Raw genomic sequence first — 24,804 nt, forward strand, 5'->3', positions numbered from 1 at the left:
CGAAACCCAACAAAGCAGCAGGGAAGAGGCTGCTCTTCCCCACCCAAATCTGCCGGCGGGTTGAGCTCTGCTCCCATCCGCTGCGGACATCCCACTCCTAGATGGAGATCAGGGTCTCCTCACGCTCCCTCCTCCCAAAGCACCTTTTGTTTTCCATCACAGCATCCAACGCCTCCCTCTCAAGGCCATCAACCTCCAGCACACCCAGACTTCAAACCCTTCAGCTCCCTGCACACGCGGCCGCCCTGCCCACAAAACACACAGCCCTGAGGGCAGCAGAGAAAGGCAGCAGCAACCAGCCCCCAACCCATCACCAGCACCCAACAACCCATCACCAGCCCCCAACCCATCACCAGCCCCCAACCCATCACCAGCACCCAACAACCCATCACCAGCACCCAACAACCCATCACCAGCACCCACCCCTCTGCCCTGGCCAGCCAGAGGGAGTCCCCAAAGCCCCCATTGGCAAAGCCCCTTCCAAACCACGACAGCAGAACCCAGCCAGACGCACGCAGTGCTGGCTAACAAGTTATCGAGCTAACGAATTACCCAGCTAAGAGTTTACCCAGCTAAGAGGTTACCCAGCTAAGAGTTTACTCAGCTAAGAGGTTACCCAGCTAACGAGTTATCCAGCTAAGAGTTTACTCAGCTAAGAGTTTACTCAGCTAAGAGGTCACCCAGCTAAGAGGTCACCCAGCTAAGAGGTTACCCAGCTAATGGGTTACCCAGCTCAGTGGTGGAGCCTGGCCAAGCCGCTACTCTAGAATTCTCCCCACGTGCCTACGAGGCATCGCCGTCCCCCCCCGCTGCTGCCCCAGCTCTGCTAGGATGGAGCAGAAAGGGACCTAGGACATCGCTTCCCTTCGTTTCCTTCTGCAAAGCCGGCTTGGAAGACAAGGAAGGAAAGCACCGAGATGCTCCCCTCCACAACCCTGCCAGGCGACGCCGAGCGAGGAGGCGATGCTCCCTGCCTCTGCTCGGCACGGTTTCCAGCAGCCACCCGTTTCTGGTTGCCTAAGAGCCTTCCCCACGGCTCCCACCACGAGCCCGGGGTTGAATCGACGTGACAAACAAGAAAAAACCCCCAATGATTAACCCCGCTCCGATGCCTGGAATTAACGCCCTGGATCCCCCCAGCCGGGACGGTGCCCTCGGGAGCAATGGGACGGATTTGGCACGAGGGGCTGTGCGACCCCAGCAGAGACGCAGCCGGGACTGCCTGGAAAACCAACGCGGGGAGCAAAAACTCTTTGTTCTTTTCTGGAGCGAGCAGACCTTGCTGGGGGAGAGTCCAGAGACCCCTCAGCGGGGGACTCTGCAGGACCAGGACCGGCTTTTTCAACAACTCTGAGACCTAGATAAGCTTTTAAAGCAAATACTTTTTTAAAAAAGTCCTCATCCAGCAGGACAGGAGGCTGGAATACTGCTCCAGGGCTGGGTTTCCAGGCACGGGCACTGCTGTGCCTCTAGATATACGTGGGCAGCTCGGTGTTGGTGACTCCTCGTGCGGGAGAAGCTCAGAGGTGCGCAGCATCACCTCCCCAGTCCCTGCCAGGCAGTGAGGGAAGAGCTGGCTTTGGGTTCCCCTCGCTGGGGACGGTGACGCCGGCGGAGGAGACGACGCTTCCCTTCCCAGTTTGATGCCGGGTGAGTGGAGGAGACTCCAATGAGAAAGACGGGAAATCACAGAGGGACTGAGAAGAGCCGAGGGATGGAGGGGCAGAAGAACCACCAGGACACCTAAAGCCAGCTCCAAATCCTACCTGGGCCAGCAAAGCCACCAACCGAGCCCGCGCCGACCGGCTACGGAAACCACATCAGCGTCAGGTGAAGGGCTGGGAGGGGCCGCATCCTGCTAGTGGCGTCTCTTCCCTGGGCAGAGGAGGAAGGGGCGGCGGGGATGAAGGTCTCCTTTGTGCCTCTCATTTGCTGGGTTGGAGGGCAGGGTCCTGGGTCAGTCTCCAGATCCAGCAGGGCTGCCCAGGCTGCAGCCGCCGCGCTTCCCTCACAACCGCTTGTCTTTTACGAGCCCGTTCTTCAGGTGCGTCCTGGGAAAGGGAGCGCAGCGGTGAGGCTCGGTCTCCCTCCCGTCCGAGGTCAGACCTGTCCTGACAGGCTCACACAGACAATTCCACAGAATCATGGAACGGTTTGACTTTGCTAAGGGACGTGGTTTAGTGTTTGGTAGGAATGGTTGGACTCGATGAGCCGGTGGGTCTCTTCCAACCTGGTTATCCTATGATTCTATGATTCTATGACTTGGAAAGGACCTCAAAGCCCACCCAGTTCCACCCCCTGTGCCCACGATGTCAAGGCCTCCTGCTCTTCTGCCTTCCAGCCCAGGGCTGAAGCCTTCGACAGCGGCTCCAGGGCCCTGGGAGGTGTGGAACATCCCTTCCCTGAGCCCAGAGACGCCCTTCGTGTACGATATCCCACATACCCTTCTTTCAGAGCACTGGGCAGCTGGAGCCCAGCCTCTTTCTTCTTGGCCGCTGTGGTTTTCTTGCTGACCTCCACATCGTACTCGCGCACGTCGTTCACCTCCTTCATCTGCCCCATCAGCACCTTGGCCACGAACAGGACGATGTACTGCGGGGAGAGACGCCGTCAGCCCAAATCCCAGGGCTTGGAGCTGCTCCACCCCCCCGACTCATCCAAGTGGGACCTTTCTGCGTTGTCCTCGGCTGTAAGAAGGACCGGGCAGATCCCTCTGGGGTGGCCGAAGCCCTGGGAGGTGGCTGGCGACCTCCAGCAGTGGGAGGCAGCAACCCTGCAGCTGCTTTATCTGATTTCACCCCCTCAGGAACACGAACGTGGACGAACGTGGACACTACCCAGCCCTGCCCAAGGGCGAGCTCACCGGCACGAGCTCTCCCTGTCCACGCTTTCCACTCCCTCCCCAAATCCTCAGGGGCTGCCGGAGCCTTCACACCCAGCGCAAGTCCCAGGAGGAGCCCTCCAGGCGCTGCGGTGGGTTTTTCTCCAATTCTCCAAGCCAACCCCGAGTCCTCTGAAGCCTCCGCAGGCCCCCGGGCCACAGCAGCGATGCAGGAGAAGCAGAGGAGGGAGAAGCCATCGTAGGGGCTGCCGAGCTCCCCCACTCACCAGAAACCAGTAGATGTTCATCAGAGTGAGGATAAGGAGCAGAGCGTTGAAGAAGAAGTAGAAGGGGATATTAGGAACCACCTGGAGGCTGGAGTGGCAAGTGGCGTAGAGCACCTTGAGAGGGAACCAGTAGAGACGGAACCAGAACCTGCCGGGGCAGAGGGAGCAGGGTGGGTTTGATGGTCCACGGGGACCCCGGGAGAGGGGTCAGACCCGGCGCAGCCTCCCCCAGCTCCTCTTGCAGCCTGCGGTCCCTCCTCCTGGCATCTGGCTCGGGTTCAGAGCCTGGCTCTGGGCAGGACGCCCCCCAGCCACGGGGCAGCGACCAAAGGCAGAAACAACCCTCCAGGGCAGAAAAGCCTCAGCGCCAGCGCAGGGAAAGGGCTTTTGCAGAGCAGAGAGGCAGGTCTGCACCACAGATTCTCTCAGCAGGAGGAGGGACAGGAGGAGAATGGAGCTGGAAGGCTTTTAGCATCCCTATTTCATCACTGAGAACCTTCCCTCGAGTTGAAGGCTCTTTCCTCCCCTGTTTCCAGGGCAGCCTGTGGAGAGGGAGGGAGGACATAAAGGGCCAAGCGAGGAGAGACAACCTGCCAGTTACCCAGCTCAATTCTTCATCTCTTTTCTCCTCCTGCTTTGCCCCAAGAGGAGCAGCGAGGCTGGAATCTGGGACAGCCCCATTCCCTTCTTGCCAAACTGCTTCTCACTTCCAAAACCAAGCGAGTGGGAAAACGAAAAAGATGGAAAAGGCTTCTCCTCCCCCGGGGTCATTTGTCTTGCCGCAAGCAAGACTTCACAGGCACTTCTGTGGTGACAGACAAAGCGACTACAGAAGGATTCCAAGCCCAGCATGGGGTCAGGCTCTGCAGGAACCTCTTCCCAAGCAGTTTTCGAAAGGGCTGGTTCACCTGCAACCCCAGCCCTGAGGCATCAGGGGGACTGGCCGGCAGAGATGGTTAGAAGTGGGATCAGGGCTGGGCAGGCAGACAAACTCACCAGCTGATGCAGAAGGTGAGGCAGCCAATGTTGGAGATGACGTCGTTGAGGCGATGATAGACCCCCCCTCGGTGCTTGAAGTAGACGTTGAGCTTGGTGAATTCCAGCTGCACGTCATTGACGTCGTGCAGGAAGAGCACGAGGATGCCCACGTTGTGGTACCTTTGGGAACGAGGAAAGCAGGGAGGGAGATGTCCAGAGGAGCCCACCCAGGACCCACCTCCCACTGGATCAGGTTGCTCCAAGCCCCATCCAGCCTGGCCTTGAACCCCTCCAGGGATGGGGCAGCCACCCCTGCTCTGGGCACCCAGGTCCTCCCCATCCTCAAAGTGAAGAATTTCTTCCTAATACCCCACCTAACTCTGCCCAGAGGGGCAATGTCCTATCTGGGGCCTCACCTGAAAGCGTAGGAGAAGGCTATGAGGGTCAGCGTGACCACGTGGTGGAGGAGCATGACGACGGAGTCCTTGCGCCACGTGTCCATGTAGGCGGTGGCGTAGATGGAGTGGCCGTAGAAGCTGCACTGCAACAGGTAGGCGATGGCGATGTCCGTGGGCACGTCCATGCCTTTCTTCCAGTCTGGGGTGGGGGGACAAAGACACCCGGGTGAACCCAGAACCACGAGCACGGAGGAGCCATCGGCAGCGAGACGGGAGAGCAAACAGCAGGGAGCAAGCCGGAGGCGGCGCTGCCCCACGCAGCTGGGCTCAGGTCCTCCCTTTCAAGACCAGAAGAGGATCCAGCTGCTCTTTAGCATTAGACCCTCTCAAATCTAAAGAAGAAACCTTGATTTGCTTCTCTGCTGTTTTAACTCCTCAGTCCCAGCCACTAGGTGCCTCTCTCTGTAATGGAATGAGCACAGAGAGCCTGGTGGGCCCTTTCCGTCCCCACAGCATCATAGAAAAGGCAGCTTAGGGGTTGAGGCTTCTCCCTCTTTCATCCCAACTCCCATTCCCTTCTTCAACCCAGAACCTGGACATCCCAATCCATCTGCAACCCAGAACCTGGACATCCCAATCCATCTGGTTCCCACCGTACCATAAAAGACGGACGGTGGGTCGTAGAAGAAGGGGTAGTCGGTGAAGAAGAGCAGGTAGATGCCATATGACCAGGATAACGTGTAGAAAAGCAGCTTCCAGGCACTCTCAGGCATCTTGGCAGCATCCTTCGGCCGCAGGTTGCACCACTCCCCGAAGGGCTGCAAGGAGAGGGGAGAAACATCGTCACACGGGGCCGAAAGACACCACGGCTCCAAGAGACTCGAGCCCTGCAAGCACTACCAGACAAACCCAGGGGCACCAAGCCTCTTTTTCTGGATGCCTTTACAGCACGAACAGAATCAGAGAATCACCAGGTTGGAAGAGACCCACCGGATCATCGAGTCCAACCATTCCCATCCATCACTAACCCATGTCCCTCAGCGCCTCGTCCACCCGGCCCTTAAACCCCTCCAGGGAAGGGGACTCGACCCCCTCCCTGGGCAGCCTGTGCCAGGGCCCAGTGACCCTTTCTGTGAAAATTTTTTTCCTAATGTTCCTAATAAGGTTCAACAAAACTACGTGCCGGGTCCTGCACTTGGGCCACAACAACAACCCCATGGGATGCTCCAGGCTTGGGGAAGCGCATCCGGAAAGCTAGCGCAGAAGGACCTGGGGGTGTTGGTCAACAGCAGCTGAACATGAGCCAAGAGCGGTCCAGGTGGCCAAGAAGGCCAACGGATCCATGGGTTGGATCAGCCATGGGGGAGCCGGGCAGGGATCGACCCCTGGGCTCGGCACTGGCGAGGCTGCACCCTGAATCCTGGGCTCAGGTTTGGGCTCCTCACCCCAAGAAGGACATTGAGGGGCTGGAGCACCTTCTTATGCTGAGGATTCCAGAACTGGACACGATCCTCCAGCTGAGGTCTCCCAGGAGAGGAGCAGAGGGGACAATCCCCTCCCTCCCCGCCGGCCGCGCTGCTTTGGATGCAGCCCTGGACACAGCTGGTTTTCTGGACCACGTGCCACGGGGCGAGCGATGCCACATGCCGGGCACCCCCCGAGCTCAGCCGGGGCTCCGGGAATGGATGTTTTCCCTCCGTGGCAGCTGAGCGACGCCAGGCACCATTTCTGCTTCTCATCACGAGAGTGACAGAGCCGTATCAGCCCGGCCGAGCTCCGCAGCCCTCGCAGCGCTGGGCAGGGTCCAGAGGGCATCGTCACTGCCTAAAACCCAGATAACACCCAAAGGGCCCCGGCCGAGAGCTCCCGCGGGACACACCAGAGCAGCTCATAGGAGATGAAAACAAAATGCCTGCAAAGTAACCGTACCCTGGCCCCGGTCAGCATTTTCTGCAGCCGGCGCGCGGCTCCTCGATGCTCAAAGCTATATTAAGACCCCAGCTGTCCCCAGGCAGGGGCTGGCCTGGCTTTTAGCCCCTCTCCGCGTCAGGTTTTCAAAGAATTCCGCCTCCGAGCATTGTCCCAGCCTAAGAATGCTTTGGTCCAAGCTGCTAGTTGGATCTGGAACCCCCAGCCCCCCAAAGCTCTGCTGAGGTGTCTCTAACCCCTCCAGCCTTGCCGACACATCTCGCATTCGGAGCACGACCGTCCTCGTCGAGAGCAGGAAGGCGCCGCTGCCAAGGCTCCTTCCAACAGGAGCCACGGGAGGAGAAAGAGAAGGATGCTTGAAGGATGAATAAATAATGCAGAGACAGAAAGTCCTGGGCCCAGAAAGCATGAATTATTTGTGTCTCCATACAGCGGAGCAGAGAAAGGGCTCGGAGACGGGGTCACCACGCCAGCGAGCCGCAGAGCTCCTGCCCTTCTCAGCTGGGGCTCAATTTAGGATGCTGAGCTCAGCCTTAAATCCGCGCCGCAGCCTCGCTGCCCGTCACCAGCCAAGCCGTTTCGCTGCTTCCCTGCGCCTCGGCTCCCACCTGCGAGAGGGGAAGGGCAGCGGGTTCCTACCCCGGGCGGCAGAGCCGGCGGCGAGGACGGCACCCGTGGGGCCGAGAGCAGCCGCGGTTGGCGGGCACGCGGAGCCTTGGCATCACTGCCATGAAGAACCCGCTGCGGGAGCTGCCAGCCCGCAGCAAAGGCAAAACCAGGGAAGGGCGAGTTCGCTCCAGCTCGTGGGGGCCGATGCGCAGCGAGAATTTAGCCCTCGCTGCACCTATGGTTAACCATGAGCCCTGCGTAGAGCCTTCCTCCTCCTTCAAAAAGCCACCGAGCACCTCAGGTGTGCCCAGAGCGCTGAGGGGAGACCTCACTGCTCTCTCCAGCTCCCTGAGAGGAGGTTGTGGAGAGGAGGGAGCTGGGCTCTTCTCCCAAGGGACAGGGGACAGGACGAGAGGGAATGGCCTCAAGCTCCACCAGGGGAGGTTTAAGCTGGACATTAGGAAAAAATTTTTCACGGAAAGGGTGATTGGGTAGTGGCAGAGGCTGCCCAGGGAGGGGGTTGAGTCACCTTCCCTGGAGGGGTTTAAGGGCCGGGAGGACGAGGTGCTGAGGGACGTGGGTTAGTGATTGATGGGAATGGTTGGACTCCATGATCCGGTGGGTCTCTTCCAACCTGGTGATTCTACGAAACGGGAGCAGGCTCTGGACACAGGGACGTCCCAGGACTGAGGGGACAAATTCTGGGCCCCCACCAAGAGCCAGAGCGCCGGCAGAGAGAAACACGAGCCAAGGGGGGCGCAGAGCAGCCCACGCCACGCAGGACGCTGCCCGGGGTGGGAGATGCGCAGGATGTCCTCCCGCTACCCGCCTGCCGTTCCCATGGCAACGGGGCCGAGATGCCTGTTGCTAAGGGCGACGGGTGCTGCTGCGGTGGGAACAGCAGATCTGGCTCGGGCTGAAAGAGCCCAAGGCTCTTGGCAAGCGATGCAACGGGGCTCCGCTTAAAGGGCGACCGGCTCTTCCTTCCTCCTCCTCGTTCCCCCCACGCAAACCTTCGCAGGCATGTTCTGATTCAGCAGCGAAACGGAGCGGGGTGAGGGACGTGACTGCTCCCCCGGGGCTGGGGGGAGCGAGGCAGCGGGTGAGAGCACCCAGCGAGAGCCCTTTGGAGCTGGAAAGAGAAACCGAATGGAAACCGCAGCCGCCCACGGCTCAGCCGAAGCGTCAAAAAAATACTCGCAGCAAAAAGCAAACACATGCTCGCTCCCTTTTTGCAGCCTCCGGCGCTAGAGGAAAGCAGCCAGGGCCCTTAAATCTACAACAAGCCAACGCAGCGGGACACGAGTCCTTCCAGCAGCCTGGGAGGCTTGCTCGGATGGGTTATGAATTGAGGTTTGTCACCCCAGAATTGTATCCCCCACACCACCCCCACGGCTTCTGCCCAGCCCCGCGGAGAGCCTGGCCGAGCCCCAGCCTTGCCGCGGCGGCTCCGGGCACAGCGAGTTCCCTGCAGGAACACAAAGGAGCGGCTGGCACGGAGCATCCCCAGCCCAGGCAACTGGCAGCTTTACACCAGCTTTTTTCCTCGGTGCGGACGATAACGACGAGCGAGCAGAGCTCCCACTGCAAACCTGCCCGCAGCCAACGGGTCCTGCCCGCTCCGCCGCGGCGGCGCAGCTCCCCACAGCCCCACAAAGGTGCCTTTCGTAGAATCATTAAGGCTGGAAAAGATTTCCAAGCTCATCCAGTCCAACCGTCAGCCCAACGCCACCATCCCTACTCAACCACGTCCTCAAGCGCCACATCTCGATGATCCGATGGGTCTTTTCCAACCTGGTGATTCTATGATTCTATGATCTACGTGGTTTTTGAACCCCTCTAGGGATGGGGACTCCACCACCTTCACTGGGCAACCTCTGCCAGCACTCAAGAACCCTTTCAGTGAAAACATTTCTTCCAATATCCAATCTAAACCTCTCCTGGCACAACTTGAGGTTGTTTTCTCTCATCCCATCACTCGTTACCCACAGGCAGGAGCTGCCACCCCACTAGGAAAAAGGAATTAACTGAGCTCAGCACGAAGAGCTCCCGCGGCTCCATCCCCACAGCAGGCAGCCAGCCTCCCAGTGCCTCAGTTTCTCCACCAGTACAGTGGTTGAGACACCACAAAGCTGCGTTAGGCTCTGGAAAACACCTTCCAGATTAACGTGCAATCGTTAAACAGAACCATTCTATGATTCCAGGTAGAGAAAGGCAACACGACAACAGCACCAAACCAACAGGCGTTATTTCTTCTTTGGTGGTAAGCAGCAAATTTGCTCCTGAGAGAGAAAAGCGACAGAAAACACGCTTTGAGGACAAGACAGAGCCGCCCACGGGGCGCTGCGGGGGCTCAAGAACCTCGTCGTGCCTGCGCGCTGACACAGCGGCCCGGGGAGAGCAGCCCCCGCGCCGAGACGTGGCAGCACAACCTCCCTCCCCGAGCGAAGAAAGGACCCATTGTTGTGGCTTTCTCCCCTTCGGCTTCCAGGGTTTGGGCTTCAAACAGCAGGATGAGCCTGGAAAAGGGCTCGGTCGGTGTCCTCTGAGATGGTGGCAGGGTTTGGGGACAGCAATAATTCCCCTCGAGTCACACAGCCAGCGCTCGGGCTCAGAAAAACATCTTGACAATACCCTAGGGTGGAGAAATCTGCATAAATCACTGAAAGGGATAACAGGGACCCTCCTTTTCCAGCTCCCACGTCCTTCCCAGGGCTAAACTGCATCACTCTCCTAGGAACCCTGCGCTCCAGAGCACATTTTTCAACGTACCCAACGCTTTTCCTTGCAGAGGACACTGCAACGTCCTCCAGATTTCAACAGCAAACTGAATCGTGCCCGGGCCAAAACCAGAACGTGATTCCCCACTGCAGAGAAAAGGCAGGGGAGGCGGCGAGACCTGAGGAGCATCACCAGGTCCCGAGTTCCCAGTTGTCCAGGGAAGCTGAGGCTGCCCCATCCCTGGAGGGGTTCAAGGCCAGGCTGGATGGGGCTTGGAGCCCCTGATCCAGCGGGAGGTGTCCCTGCCCATGGGACTGGATGGGCTCTGAGGTCCCTTCCAACCCAACCCATTCCACAATTCTACGATTCACCCGGCCTTTCCCAAGCGGAGCCGCCTGGTATCACTCCCACAGCGCTCGGCCTCGGCACGTCTGGGCTCAGCGGCGCTTCGGGACGTGTAACTAATGCAGAGATGCTCAGGTTGCTGCTTCTTAATCAACTGCAAGGCTGGCTGGGGCCACGCTCCCCGCAGGGCGCACGGGGGCCGTGGCGCAGACACCCCCAGCAGCAGGACGGGGGCAAACAAACCAGGGGGGCTTTGAGGGGTGGGAGTGCTCGCCTAGAACTGGTTCCGTCGGCGTTTCCGAAGGCGGCTGGAAGCTCCATGAGCTCGTGAAATCAGACACACCCCGAGCATCAGCCAAGTGAGGAAGCCAAGGGGCTTGGATCAGACACGGCGTGGCCAGCAGGGCCAGGGAGGTTCTTCTCCCTCTGGCCTCGGCACTGGGGAGACCGCTCCTCGAATCCTGGGGTCAGTGCTGGGCCCTCAGCACAAGAAGGATGTTGAGGCTCTGGAGCGAGTCCAGAGAAGAGCAACAAAGCTGGGGAGGGGGCTGGAGAACAAGAGGAGCGGCTGAGAGAGCTGGGGGTGTTTAGCCTGGAGAAGAGGAGGCTGAGGGGAGACCTCATGGCTCTCTCCAACTCCCTGAGAGGAGGTTGAGGAGAGGAGGGAGCTGGGCTCTTCTCCCAAGGGACAGGGGACAGGACGAGAGGGAATGGCCTCAAGCTCCACCAGGGGAGGTTTGGGCTGGACATTAGGAAAAAATTTTTCACAGAAAGGGTGATTGGTCCCTGTCCGAGGCTGCCCAGGGAGGGGGTTGAGTCCCCTTCCCTGGAGGGGTTTAAGGGACGGGTGGACGAGGTGCTGAGGGACATGGGTTAGTGATAGATGGGAATGGTTGGACTCGATGATCCGGGGGGTCTCTGCCAACCTGGTGATTCCATGATTCTATGATCCTGCTCCTTCAACCCAACTGCGAGACCTTTCGTGACGAAGCTGTTGCGGGATGGTCTCGGACGCCGCTGACGTGGCTCCCAGGAGACAGCGAGGAGCCTTCCTCCCATGGTCTCGGTCCCACCGATAAAAACAGGGCCACGCACGGCACAGGAAGCGGCTCATGGTTTTAACACACTCGATTCTCAGAAAAGTGGTCTAAGAGCTAAACAAGTTGCACTTCACGCCCCGAGCTTCAAGGCCTTGTGGTAGGAGTCACTTCCCCCTCAGACGCAGAGGGTCGCAATCAAGGCTGAAGGATTTATTATTTACAAGCACCACGCAGGAAGGTAGCGCTCGCCGGACACCGCGTGGATTCATTTTGAGAACTGCGAGCGTTTCACTTCTTGCAGGGAACGTGAAGAGATTCAAAATGAGGAAGGATGCTCTGAGCCTGCGTGGGAAGCAAAGTCCTGAGCGCGGGAGAAGTTTCCTCCCAGGGGGTTAAACGGGTCATTTTTTCCCCCTCTCCAAGCAATAAAACCTTCCCCTGCTGCTCGATGACCTGTTCCATCGCTGCACAATGCAAACTGATTCCTTAAACTTCAGGATGCGTATTCCTTAAATTCCCTGCAGCTGAGGTTTGAGAGGAAAGCAACCACCTCCAGCTTTTCCCGAGGCAAATCCAGCAGAAATAAAAAAAAAAACCCAAAACCAGAGAAAAGCTTCAGCTCCTTTGAAAAAAATACATAAATAGAGAACTGTCTCTCCCTACCAGCTCTCTTCCACCTCTCAGATGGGAAAAAAAATGATGCTATCGCAATTGCACTATGCATCTCATCCCTCTATAACACATGCAAGCGTAGCCACGAGAAGCAGCTCCCATCAACCAACTCCTCTTGCTCTTCTACAGTTACAAGCGTGACCCATTTCTCCGAGGGATGCTCGCTGCCGAGCGTCCTCCAAGGGCACCGAGTGGACTCCACAGCGCAAAGAGCCTTTTCCATGCTCCGTAAAGGTGAGCCTCGTGCAAGGAGAGACCGGAGCGCAAAGGGAATCACCTCCACTTGGTTACGACAGCCCTAAGGTCACCTCCAGCCTCGTTCACCCCAGTCCCAGCGCTCCCGGGCGCTGCTCACCCACAGCCGTGGGCAGGCGACAAGGAGAAATAGGGTCCTACAGAAAAAGCCAGCAGGTTACCTCCCCGCACAGCGTTTCAGCAGCTTCAAATGACTCCAGAGGGCTTAGATTGGAACCCCGCGCAAGGTCAAGATGCACCTCATGTTACCACATAAGCAGAGACAGCTCCGAAGAGCCACTCGGAAGGGGCTCGGAAGCAGATAGGAGAGAGAGGACAGCAGTAGATCCTGAGAGCCTAACGATGGGATGCAAGGTAGCTGCTTTCAGTCACCTCTGGAGGAAGCAACTCACCCAGGGAACAAGCCTGGACCGCAGAGAACCACGGAGGCTCTCGCAGAGACTCACGGTGGGTGAGAAAAGGGTCGCTAACCACGTCCCCAAAAGCTGGGGAGGCCTGTCCCTTGAGCCAAAACACCACATCTCCCTCGCTCCTGCCTCCCAAGGCCGGGGGGGCTGCAGAGCAAAGCACGCAGCATCTCTCCAGGAAAGCAGTGCGGAAGAAATCACCTCGGCTAGGAGCGAGCCATCAGGAAGAGAGGGGAGGACACGTTTCTTTCCGCACGCTTTTCACAGCAAGAAATCAAATGGAGCCACCTTTCACTCTCGGGGCGTCCTGCTCGTCCTGGTCTTTATGAAGCGCTGCACTAACGAGGAGCCAGTAAACCCGCTGGGGTGTTTGCATCCCTGCATCCCTGCATCCCTGCATCCCCCAGGCTCTGAAGGAGGTCGGCCCAGCACTGCAGCACAGCAGCCAGCCCCGCCGCACCAGCACAGCGAACGCGGGGAAGGACGTTTTTCATTCAAACCATGAACGACACGCAGACACGCAGCCCTCTCCTTCCCCCGTGCAAGAAAGAACCTGGCCCCATGGGAGAAATAACTCCTGGGATGCAGCTAAGGTGGTGGAGGGGGACACCAACCCCTCCTGGGGTGCAGCTACAGGGGAGACGGGGCCCAGCCCCTCCCGGGATGCAGCCAGGGGAACAGGGGGATGCAGAGAGCGTCCTCCGGCACAGGAGGGATGCTCGGTCCTCCAGGATGCAGCTCCAGGGAAAGGAGAATGTGCTTTCCCATATGAGTCACCCATGATGCACCCGAGATGGAGGCGAGTGACAGCTCCCTCCTCCCTGTGCAACCAGCTCCCCAGTGGTCCCCAGTGCCCCTTTTCCCCTCCTGGTACCTCCACGGCAGTCCCCGGTGCATTCCCCATCCAGCCCTCGTGGTCTCCAGCCCCCTCTATCCCTCCTCGGTGCCCCATTCATCCTTCCCTCTCCACCTTCCCCCCTCTATCCCCTCCATCCTTCCCTTCCCATCCCTCACTCTGGTACCCCCTCCATCCTTCCCATCTCTCCCCAGTATCCCCTCCATTCCTCCCTCCCCATTTCTCCCCGGTACCCTCTCCATCCATCCCTCCCTCCCCATCTCTCTCTCCGGCACCCCCATCCCTCCCCAGAACCCTCCATCCTCCCCATCTCTCCCTCGTACCACCCATCCCTCCATCTCTCCCTGGTACCTCCTCCATCCCTCCCTCCCCATCTCTCTCTGGTACCCTCCATCCTCCCCATCTCCCTGGTACCCCCTCCATCTCTCCCCGGTATCCCCTCCATCCCTCCCCATCTCTCCCTGGTAGCCCCCCATCCCTCCACCTCTCCCTGGTACTCCTCCATCCCCCCCTCCCCATCTCTCTCTGGTACCCCCCATCCCTCCATCTCTCCCTCTCTCCCTGGTACCCAACATCCCTCCATCCTCTCCATCTCTCCGGTACCTCCTCCCTCCCCATCAATCCCTGATACCCTCTCCATCCCTCCCTCCCCATCTCTCTCTGGTACCCTCCATCCTCCCCATCTCCCCGGTACCCCCTCCATCCCTCCCCATGTCTTCCTGGTACCCCCCATCCCTCCATCTCTCCCTGGTACCTCCTCCATCCCTCCCCATCTCTCCCTGGTACCCCCCATCCCTCCACCTCTCCCTGGTACCTCCTCCATCCGCCCCTCCCCATCTCTCTCTGGTACCCCCCATCCCTCCATCTCTCCCTCCATCCCTGGTACCCCCTCCATCCATCCCTCCATCTCTCCCTGGTACCCCCCATCCCTCCATCTCTCCCTGGTACCCCCCATCCCTCCATCCATCCCTCCCTCCCCATCCCTCCCCATCTCTCTCTGGTACCCCCCATCCCTCCATCTCTCCCTGGTACCCCCTCCATCCCTCCTTCCTCATCTCCCCCGGTACCCTCCATCCTCCCCATCTCCCCGGTATCCCCCCCCTCCCTCCCTCCCCATCCCTCCCCATCCCTCCCCATCCCTTCCCGCTACCCCCCCTCCCTCCCTCCCCGGTACCCCCCCCGCTGCCCGCACTGACCCTGAAGAGCCTGGCGGCGGCCGCCCTGCGCAGCGCGGTCCAGCCGAGGGCCCCGAGGCCGCACAGCAGCACCTCCGCCCAGCCCAGGTGCGCGTTCTCGGCCCAGGTGCGGCTCGCCAGCTCCCAGCCGCAGCCCCCGCAGCCCCGCGCCGCCTCCGCCGCGCTGCCCAGCCCGAGCCGCACCAGCTCCGCGTACCCGGGCATGGGCTCCGCCGCCCGCCCGGCCATCGCTGCGCCTCCTCCTCCCCCTCCTCCTCCTCCTCCTCCTCCCGCTCCCCTCCGCCCGGCGCCGCGCGGGGCGGGACCCGCACCGGCCACCCCCTCCCCTCCCCTCCCTCCCGCCGGTACCGGCCCCCCGAGCCCCGAGCGGCGGCTCCGCAGCTGCAGCGGAGCACGAAGCGCCCCCGGATTAGCGCAGAAAGGAGCGGAGGCTCCGCAGCTGCCCGCTGCAGCAGCTCGGGGGGGCAGCAGCTCGTTAAGGGCCCCTTAATTAGTACAGAACGCAGTACAGACTCATTCGCTGCCCGCTGCAGCAGCTCGGGGGGGCAGCAGCTCGTCAAGGGCCCCTTAATTAGAACAGAAAGCAGCACAGGCTCATTAGGTGTCTATTGCAGCAACGCAGGGTTGCAGCAGCTCCTTCAGTGCCCGTTAATTAGTACAAACTCATTAGCTGCCCACTGCAGCAGCTCAGGGTTGCAGCAGCTCGTTAAGGGCCCCTTAATTAGTACAGACTCACTAGCTGCCTGCTGCAGCAGCTCAGGGTTGCAGCAGCTCGTTAAGGGCCCCTTAATTAGTACAGACTCACTAGCTGCCTGCTGCAGCAGCTCAGGGTTGCAGCAGCTCCAGGTTGCAGCAGCTCCTTCAGTGCCCGTTAATTAGTACAGAACGCAGCACAGACTCATTAGCTGCCCGCTGCAGCAGCTCACGGTTGCAGCAGCTCCTGAAGTGCCCCTTAATTAGTACAGACTCATTAGCTGCCCACTGCAGCAGCTCACGGTTGCAGCAGCTCGTTAAGGGCCCGTTAATTTGTACAGACTCATTAGATGCCTGCTGCAGCAACGCAGGGTTGCAACAGCTCCTTCAGTGCCCGTTAATTAGTACAGAACACAGTAGAGACTCATTAGGTGCCCGCTGCAGCAGCTCCGGGTTGCAGCAGCTCGTTAAGGGCCCCTTAATTAGAACAGAAAGCAGCACAGGCTCATTAGGTGTCTGTTGCAGCAACACAGGGTTGCAGCAGCTTGTTATGTGCCCGTTAATTACTACAGAATGGAGCGGCGGCTCCTCAGCTGCCTGCTGCAGCAGCTCAGGGTTGCAGCAGCTCCTCCAGTGCCCGTTAATTAGTACAGGACGCAGCACAGACTCATTAGCTGCCCGCTGCAGCAGCTCCGGGTTGCAGCAGCTCGTTAAGGGCCCGATAATTAGTACAGAACACAGTCCAGACTCATTCCCTGCCCGCTGCAGCAGCTCAGGACTGCAGAAACTCCTTCAGTGCCCGTTAATTAGTACAAAACTGAGCAGAGACTCATTAAGTGCCCGCTGCAGCAGCACAGAACGGAGCGGCAGCTCTTTAGGTGTCTGTTGCAGCAACTCAGGGTTGCAGCAGCTCGTTAAGTGCCCGTTAATTAGTATGGAACGGAGCACAGGCTCATTAGGTGTCTGTTGCAGCAGCTCAGGGTTGCAGCAGCTCGTTAAGGGCTCCTTAGGTGCCCCTTAACCAGCACAGTCTCTCTCTACGTTGCAGCTTGTTGCACAACCCAAGGACACAACTGCCTCAGACAGCAAACGGGGCAATGGGCTGGAGCTGCTCCAGCAGCAGGAATCATGGGATGGTTTGGGTTGGAAGGGACCTCCAAGCCCATCCAGTCCCACCCCTGCCACGGGCAGGGACACCTCCCACTGGATCAGGGGCTCCAAGCCCCATCCAGCCTGGCCTTGAACCCCTCCAGGGATGGGGCAGCCACCCCTGCTCTGGGCAACCTGGGCCAGGGCCTCCCCACCCTCACAGCAAAACATTTCTCCCTAAAGATCTCATCTCAATCTCCCCTCTTTCAGCTGAGAACCGTTCCCCTCATCCTATCCCTGCCCTCCCTGATCAAGAGCCCCTCCCCAGCTTTCCTGGAGCCCCCTTCCCTACTGGAAGCTGCTCTAAGGTCTCCCTGCAGCCTTCTCTTCTCTAGGCTGAACAACCCCAGCCCTCTCAGCCTGTCCTCGTACAGGAGGTGCTCCAGCCATCAGATCATCTCTGTAGCCTCCTCTGGACTCACTCCAACAGCTCCATGTCCTTCCTGTGCTGAGGACTCCAGGTGAGGTTTCATGACAGCAAAGTAGAACTGGACGCAAACCTCAATATTCCAGTATCAAGAGGTAGCAATCAACAATAGAACAGTGGAAGTAGAGACAAAATATGTCGTTTTATGTCATTTAAAGTCATTCCTCTGGCCACAGCCATCCTGCCTCCACGTTGTCTGGAACCTCTAAATTGCGATGAGAAAACGCAACCCCCTTCCTCTCAGAGGCTCAAACAACAGCGTGTTCCCCTCCTCTCACACTGACAGCGCTGGCTCCCGCTATGCCTCTTGCTTTTATTGTTTACATTTTTAAGTCAATTTATCATGTCCCATCAAGTGGGAAAAGGCTGCCCTGAACACACAAGCCCCTTTCAGGTCTCTCTCAGACAGCTCCACAAAGGAAACATTCATTCAAGACTGGACCATGAATAACCCCTCATTGAAAAAGAGCTGCTCCAAAACAAGCCAGGGAAGGAGACAATGAGCCCTTTCAGAGCAGCCCCGGGGAGGTGGGCACAAAGGAAAGGCCAGCCAGATGCGTTTACAGTGTAGAATAAACCCCTCTTCCCCCCTCCCCCCAAAATAACGCAAAAGATAATTCCAGTTTTGGAGCTCAGGGGGTTCCAGCTGAGGGTTCCACTTAAGACATCTGCTCTTGGCATTTCTAACACATCACTTGGCACAGTCTGAAATGCTCCACGGGAATGCAAGGCACCAAAAAGCATCATCACGCAGCACTGGATCCCGTCACGTTCCACAACACAGCAGGTGCCACCCCGGTTTAGTAGAGGCTGGTGACACGTGCTCCCACAGGCACAGCAGGACGTGCTCCATTAAGCCAAGACCTAATGCTTCCCTGGCTCCAGGAGCTGCCCTGCTGCATCTGACTAAGGTGAGATTAAGGCTGAGCCTATTACAGGCGGATTATTTTTATTCTGAGGAGGCTTTCCCCTCTCACCAGCAGTAACCCCTGCAGCTGGGTCTGCTCCTTCCACAGGAGGATGGAGTTAACGGAGGAGTCAGACTGACAGACCCCCAACTCCGGATTCATCCAGGTACTGGATGCAGATGCCTAAAATTAACCTTCGCACTCCTCTCACAAACACACCTGTGGTACAGAGACAGGGCTCACTACCAGCACAGAACAGCCAAAATTGCAGAAATTAAGGGGCACGTGGATCCCGAAAAGGCTTTATTAGGAATGTGTAAAGTACAGTGTCACGTACTATTGATTCACACTGTATTTCAAACCATGTTCAGACTCAAGGCAAGCCAGAACCCTGGCTTTTCAGCTACCAGACTCAAGTAGCTACACGCTCTGTAAGGGTTCAGCATCAGCTTGCTGGTTTGCAAGACCCCGTCATGGTGAGGCGAGCCAGGCTGACTCGCAGAGGGCATTTTTCCACATTACCAGAGAGGCTCCGCGTTCCCTGGTTCCCTCTCCTCACGCGCTGGGGGCGTACTGCATGGCCAGCCGGTCAAAGTCATTCTCCTTCAAAGCAGAAACAAAAATAACATGAACAAACCTTGAACTGCACTGAAAATGTCACAGAACCTGCATTAGCTGAAGAGAACACTACTATCACAATTCCAAGCAGGAAGATCACCTGTATCAGTTCTCAATTGTTTTCAATTTGTTCCATTTTCCCTTCGCTATTAGTTTTATCCTTCTTTCCCTAACACTCTTCCAGAAGCACATTTCCACTATTCAAGCAGCGTCTGATGGTACCAAGTTTCTGACTCAGATTGAGAGTTGTTCTTTCCAGGTGCTACGAGGTTCAGGCTCATCCCTCCCCTCGGTAACACACGGCTGTGTTTGCAGCATCCCTCCCAGGGGCTGGAAAATGTGCTGGCACAGGAAAAGCTCAGAGCTGCAGGGAAAGAACCCACTGTCCCCACCCGGCACGGGTACAAGGCGTGACCCACTTCACTTCATACTGATTAGTACCTTTGCCTGATACTCCTTTATGAATGGATGGTTCTTATGTGCATCTTTCAACTGTGACAAATAGCGATTCGTAACCTGATGGGATGAGAGAGAGACATTTAAATATTGAGACGTGAGGAGAAGCAGAGTTTAAAGCATCACACCTCACTGGATGTGTCTGCAGTGAGTAGAGATCCGATTTTCTCAACGTCCTGAATGTGAACAGCCCCAGTGCATACTCTGCACTTAAAAAGCTCAAAGTTACCACGTGTACCAGGAGGGCAAAACCTGCCCTCAGCAGCAGGACCAGGCCGATCAGATTGCTTACCAGGGGCAATAACCCAAGCCTCACCTCTGGTGGTTTGCCCAAGTGCTGTGACAGGACAACAAAGTTGATCAGGGTCTCGGGATGGCCGCTGTCCTGAAAACAAGAACAATCATCTATCTAACTTACGCCTGCTGTGACCGAGTGTCATAACCAGCACGGTTCTGCCAAACCCATAGCTCTTTACAGGAAAAGGCAAAGTAGAAGAAAAGGCAGGTCTGAACAGCAACCACCCTTAAGCCCAAGACCAATGTACAATCATGGAATAGTTTGGGTTAGAAGGGACCTCAAAGCCCACCCAGTCCCATCCAAGACACCTCCCACTGGATCCGGTTGCTCCAAACCCCATCCAACCTTGTCCTGAACACCTCTAGGGATGGGGCAGCCACAACTTCCCTGGGCAACCAGGGCCTCCCCACCCTCACAGGAAAACACATCTTCCTAACACCTCACGTAAATCTCCCCTCTTTCAGCTGAAAGTCCTTAGGGTTCACTCCGTATCCCCACAACAGCAAATCCACCTGGCAAAACCAGAAAGTACCTTGTCCAGTGCCTCTTGAAGTACCCCCTCTGCATCATCCCACTTGCCCTGAGCCATGTAGCAGGCTGCCTGTCCATTGAGGAGGAGGAGGGTGGAGGAGCATTTGTCTGCCATCTCTTGGAAGATGTAATAGGCATCTTGTAACTTCTCACCACCCTGCCAAGAAAGGAGACAAACACCCACGGTCTCACCACGCGCTGTGGAGAAGCTTGTATGTTCTTGCCATGGTTAAGGGACTAGGCACAAAGTTCATTTCTAGGGTTACAAAGCACAGTGTAAGAACCACCTCCTGCACCACAACAGATCTCTGTTAGACCACAGAAGAAAGAAATGGAAAAATATTAAATATGAAGAACCACTGAAATGATCAAAAGAGCCAGGCTTCCATTCAAGAAGAAAAAAAATCCACTTCAAAAGAACCACTTCAGATGTCTGATGTAATAAAGGATTATGAAATGAGATTTTCATAATTAAATACAGGTATGGACACCTGGCTTTGTCAAGAATCCTCAGCTTCAGAAAGGTTCCACATGCAGAAGCTTCCCTCTACCTTGTGAAACAGCTTGAGGAAAGCTTAGCTGCACGCTGTTGTGAGGCACAAGCGATGCATGAGAAGTTTCCTAACAAAACCCAAGGCAACGCTACAAAGAGACTCTTAATGGTGTAACAGGTTATTGCATGTGTGACCTTGGACTTCACTGGACTTTAGGAAACTTTACTTGGCCTGGTCTGGACTATCAAGGCAGAGAGTTTTTGATTCACAACACACAGACAGTCTGCTCTGATAGAGTTACAGTTGCTCCTTGGAGTCCAACTGCAAGGTCTGGATGCCAGTAATGCTGCAGCTTCCTATGTCAGATGAGTGTTTTGGGAATCATTTCATTGTCGTTTAGCTCTTCCCTTTGTGAGCTGGAGGCTCAGAAGCGCAAAGGCCAACAATCCAAACAGCCAGGCTGTGAAGCCAGCTACCAGCATTCTCTGTGCACTTGAAGGAAGGGAAGAAAACATCCAAAAACCTGCACGTTTTTCTGTAAGAGGATTCAGGGAGAGGATAGAGAGCAGTGTTCCCCGGATGGTGCAGGCTAGGGATCCCCATTTCAGATACTCACTATGGCCAGGTTCACCCAGGCAGTTGCCAGCTGAGTAAGAGTCGCATCCTCGTCTTGCTCCTGCATCTTCTTCAGCTCCTTGCTGCAGAGGCAGAAGTGGAGTCAGGCAACAGAAAGACAAGGCCTTTCCTGCCCTTCTTTATGATACAAAAGGCTGTCATTTCCTCTCTCAGTTTTTCCAGTGCTGTAGCACAACAGCCACAGCAAGTCAGTCATGGGGCACAAACTCCTCATCAGGTTTTACAGAAAGACCTCCTCATGGGGAGTCAGAAACACGGGACCAAAGACTCAAACCACATCCTGCTGAAGGCAAGCTCAAACCTAAAGGTCCATCTCTTTCTTTAGTTGTATCAAGCTGTATTATCCTCACAACTTTTACAACTTGAAGAATAAAAGCCTTCTGCAGTGCACCTGTACCTCCACGTAAGTTCCTCTGTTCCTGCAGGTGTTTAATGCTGCACCCTGGGGGAGGCTGGGTGGTGAAAATTCCCTCGTCAAAGTACCCCACTAAGAAGCCAAGGGACACGAACTCACTCACCGAGCCAGATCCAGCCTGTCAAGCTTCAGGAGAATCTGTATCATCATGGCCATGCTGCAACGAACAAGAGCAAAGCAATTTTTATTCATCTGCGCTTTACTGTGCCCTACGCTTCACTCGGGAGCCTGTCGATTTGTGGAGAGACATGCTGTTGGTCTGACTTAATGGCTGGACTCAATGATCCTGGAGGTCTTCTCCAACCTAGTGATTCTCTGCTGCATCCAGGGCCAAGCCTCCCTGCTGTGGGCTCCAGCAGAGCGAGCAGCTCTTGGAGCAGGACCCAGAATGGAGAAGCTTGCTCCTGGCTCCCAAGTGCTCCCTCGCTGTATCGACAGAAGGCTCTTTTCAGTGATTCTGAACATGGGAGAACCAATAAATAGGGTTCTGAAGTTTCACAAGGGAGCAACAGACTGGATTTAGCAGGGGGAGCACCGAACCACTTACAAGGTACGACACAAAAGCCCAAGACTGACCCTATATCTCAGGAACCAAGAGTGGGAGGGGAGAGACAAAGAGATGGTTACAGAACATTCTACCCTGTCACAGCGAGACCAGGCTCAGCTCAATCGGTTCACTCGCTACGAGTGGATGCGTGTTCAAACAGAGACACCTCCTTGCCCTCTGTCGGAAAATATTGCTGTGCAAGAGCAAACAGCCAATTCACACCAGGCTTCTTGTGAAACCGAAAAAATCCACAATGGAAACTTTCAGTTATTAACTGAGGTTGATGGTGAAACGCACACATCTCGTGTACACAGTTAGGAACAGCACAAACGATTTTCAGAAGGCAGAGAAAGCATGAGGGGCAGTGGATTTTGCACCAAGACGCCGCAGCGGCCCACCGCGCTTCGTCTGTGCGGCTGGTTTTAGCTGGTAACAACATCCCAGTGCTTCAGCCCCGACCCCGTTCACCAGATCCAGCTCCCTGCAATTCCTGCTTCTTTCAAAAGATCCCACCAGCGCTTAAAGGAACGTGTGTTTTCTCAGTAGAAGATGTGAAGGCAAAACCAACTGAGATCCTCAACAACTTTTCAGAGAATGATCTGTGAACGCTGCCAGCATCGTGCACAGCTGTGTGTGAACTCAGAAGGGAACAGCTGTGAAGATTGTCATAGCTGATTTTCATCATTAGTTAAATAAAAAGAGTTACAGGCAGACTCAGGTTTTGGTTTTGTTATTTTTTTTTGGTTGAACCTTGTCCTACTTACGAGGCAAAGCTCAAAGTGGTTTCTCAGTGGTTTCAAGATTTCTAGGGACAAGCCAAACCTCAGCTATTTCTGCAGCACCTCTCCCTCGACAGGAGAGCAGCGTCGCAGCACACGGCTCCACAACGCCCGGGGAGGAACACTCACCACTCCAAGCTCTCCCCCTGGTGCAGAGCACGCAGAGCCGCGTCGGGGTTCTTGTCATGGAAATAGATGGAAGCAGCCATCAGCAAGAAAGTTGTGTTGGTGATGTCAACACTTTTTGCCATTTTCTTGTCCAAATCAGCAACGATTGCATCCCTACAAAGGGCAAGAGCGAGAATTTGGGAGCGTCTTCTTATTAAGCAAGATAAATAGCTCCTTCCCCCACACAACTCTGCCTGTTTGAGATCCACTACACAACCTCAACAAAGACCACGCTTCTACAAGCTTTCCGCATGGAAACATATTCCCTGCTTCTCAGGGCCTGAGTTCTGACTATCAGCCTTACCTCTGACTCTCATTTGAAAGGTACTCAGCGAACATCCTTACTGCCTGGAGCTCGGGACTAGCACTGGCTTTGATTTCATCCAGGACGACACCGTACTTTCTCTGTTGAAGGCAAAGAAAAAGAATCATCTCTAGCTCACTAACTACTTAATAATACAAAAAATAAACCCCGTTCCCTTTCTAAAACTTGTTTTAGAACAACCAGGAATGGCAAATTTCTACTTCATTTCTCCCATCACGCCCCACAAACGCAGCCAAAATTCACACCTGGGGGCTGTTTCCCCAAATACTGTTTTAAAGACAGAGAAATGCCTTCCAGAAGGTGCCCTCAGGTCACCCTGGCCCTGCATATAACACACTGTATTCACAACTGCATTGCTGTCAGGGGATGCTTTACGTCCCTGGGTTGAAGGAAGGTTTATTATAGAACCATCTAATGCTCTACCCACAGAACTCAGCCTCACGACCTCTCCAGCCAACCCTGTGCTCAGCGCTCGCCTCCTCACCTGGGCGATGTAGGCTCGGAATAAGAAGACATCCCGCTCCACTTCCTTCTCCGGGCTGGATGGCTGAGGGGGTGACAGGAAACCAGAAACTCTCTCAGGGATTCAGGCAGCCGTGACAACCCCACAGCACCTCCGCTCCCCACACAAGATCCCCGCCCCAGCCAGCAGAGCAAGCTCGAGTATCGATACAGGCTGGGGGATGAGAGGAAACAGCCTCAAGGTACACCCAGGGAGGTTCAGATCAGATACCAGGAAAAATTTCTTTACTGAAAGGGCTCTTAGGCACTGGAATGGCTGCCCAGGACAGCGGTGGAGTCCTCATCCTGGGAGACATTCGCAAGAAAAGTGAACAAGGTCCTCTGGGACCTGATTTAGTAGTGGATGGGTACGGTTGGACTCAATGAACGCAAAGTCTTTTCCAAGCAAGCAACAGTACGATTCTAGGAAAAGAGGCTGAGAGAGTTGGGGTTGTTCAGCCTGGAGAGGACAAGGCTCTGAGAAGACCTTAGAGCAGCTTCCAGTGCTGAGAGGGACTCCAGGAAAGCTGGGGAGGGGCTCTCGATAAGGGAGAGCAGGAACAGAACAAGGGGGAATGATTTTCAGCTGAAAGAGGGGAGATTGAGATGAGATCTTGGGGAGAAAGGTTCTCCTGTGAGGGTGGGGAGGCCCTGACCCAGGTTGCCCAGAGCAGGGGTGGCTGCCCCATCCCTGGAGGGGTTCCAGGCCAGGTTGGATGGGGCTTGGAGCCCCTGATCAAGCGGGAGGTGTCCCTGCCCGTGGCAGGGGTGGGACTGGATGGGCTTTGAGGTCCCTTCCACCCCAAACCACCCCGTGACGCCGCGATGCCCGGCGGAGCCCCTTCTCACCGCGCAGGGAACCCCGCAAACAGCCCGAGAGGAGGCCCCGGGCCGGCTCTACCTTCACCCGCTGCGCCTCATTGATGGCGGCCTGGTAGGCCCCGATGTAGAAGCTGTTCTTCACGTCGAAGAGCTCGTCGGCAGCAGCATCGCCTCCCTGCCCGGCGGGGCCCGTAGTCGCCATGGCGGCCCCGCCCCTCCCGCCACGAACCCGGAAGTACCCGGGAGGCCACGCCCCTTCCGCAGCGCCAGCCATAGGGGACGCGCATTTTGGTGACGTCATCGGAGCGCGCCGAGGGGCGAGCACGTGGGGTGAACAGCGGCTGTACGGGAGCCGGCGCGGGCCAAGAAGCATAGAATCAGAATGGTTTGCGTTGGAAGGGGCCCCGGCAGAGGCTCCCAGGGAGGTGGCGCAGCCCCCATCCCCGCCGGGCTTCGAAAGCCGGGCAGACGAGGCCCTCAGGGATGGTTTAGCGGACGCGCAGGGACCGCTGGGCCCGAGGAG

At 56.7% G+C, this 24,804-nt stretch overlaps 2 protein-coding genes across 4 annotated transcripts; both read right to left on the bottom strand.

The window, feature by feature from the left end:
- Positions 1–1,337: 1,337 nt before the first annotated feature.
- On the bottom strand, positions 1,338–14,754 carry CERS1 (ceramide synthase 1). Of its 2 annotated transcripts, none has more exons than XM_069877814.1 (7): positions 14,515–14,754; positions 5,143–5,302; positions 4,503–4,683; positions 4,105–4,266; positions 3,109–3,256; positions 2,444–2,592; positions 1,338–2,051 (listed from the first exon to the last, which is right to left on the bottom strand). In XM_069877814.1, the coding sequence occupies exons 1-7, from the start codon at positions 14,740–14,742 to the stop codon at positions 2,009–2,011; spliced, it is 1,071 nt and encodes a 356-aa protein (XP_069733915.1). In that variant the 5' UTR covers positions 14,743–14,754; the 3' UTR covers positions 1,338–2,008. The 2 variants fall into 2 exon arrangements, with proteins under 2 accessions (XP_069733915.1, XP_069733916.1); XM_069877815.1 differs by having other exon boundaries at positions 1,340–2,051; positions 14,711–14,734.
- Positions 6,950–24,512, bottom strand: COPE (COPI coat complex subunit epsilon). Of its 2 annotated transcripts, XM_069877821.1 has the most exons (11): positions 24,361–24,512; positions 23,443–23,505; positions 22,938–23,038; positions 22,595–22,747; positions 21,243–21,296; positions 20,705–20,786; positions 19,596–19,751; positions 19,082–19,150; positions 18,751–18,825; positions 18,239–18,294; positions 6,950–6,971 (listed from the first exon to the last, which is right to left on the bottom strand). In XM_069877821.1, exons 1-10 carry the CDS (start codon positions 24,481–24,483, stop codon positions 18,247–18,249), a joined length of 924 nt encoding a protein of 307 aa, XP_069733922.1. In that variant the 5' UTR covers positions 24,484–24,512; the 3' UTR covers positions 6,950–6,971; positions 18,239–18,246. The 2 variants fall into 2 exon arrangements, with proteins under 2 accessions (XP_069733922.1, XP_069733921.1); XM_069877820.1 differs by lacking the exon at positions 6,950–6,971 and having other exon boundaries at positions 17,966–18,294.
- Between the last annotated feature and the right edge of the window lie 292 nt (positions 24,513–24,804).

Source organism: Phaenicophaeus curvirostris, chromosome 28 (genome assembly GCF_032191515.1).
Source record: "Phaenicophaeus curvirostris isolate KB17595 chromosome 28, BPBGC_Pcur_1.0, whole genome shotgun sequence".
NCBI classification, from domain to species: Eukaryota; Metazoa; Chordata; class Aves; order Cuculiformes; family Cuculidae; genus Phaenicophaeus; species Phaenicophaeus curvirostris.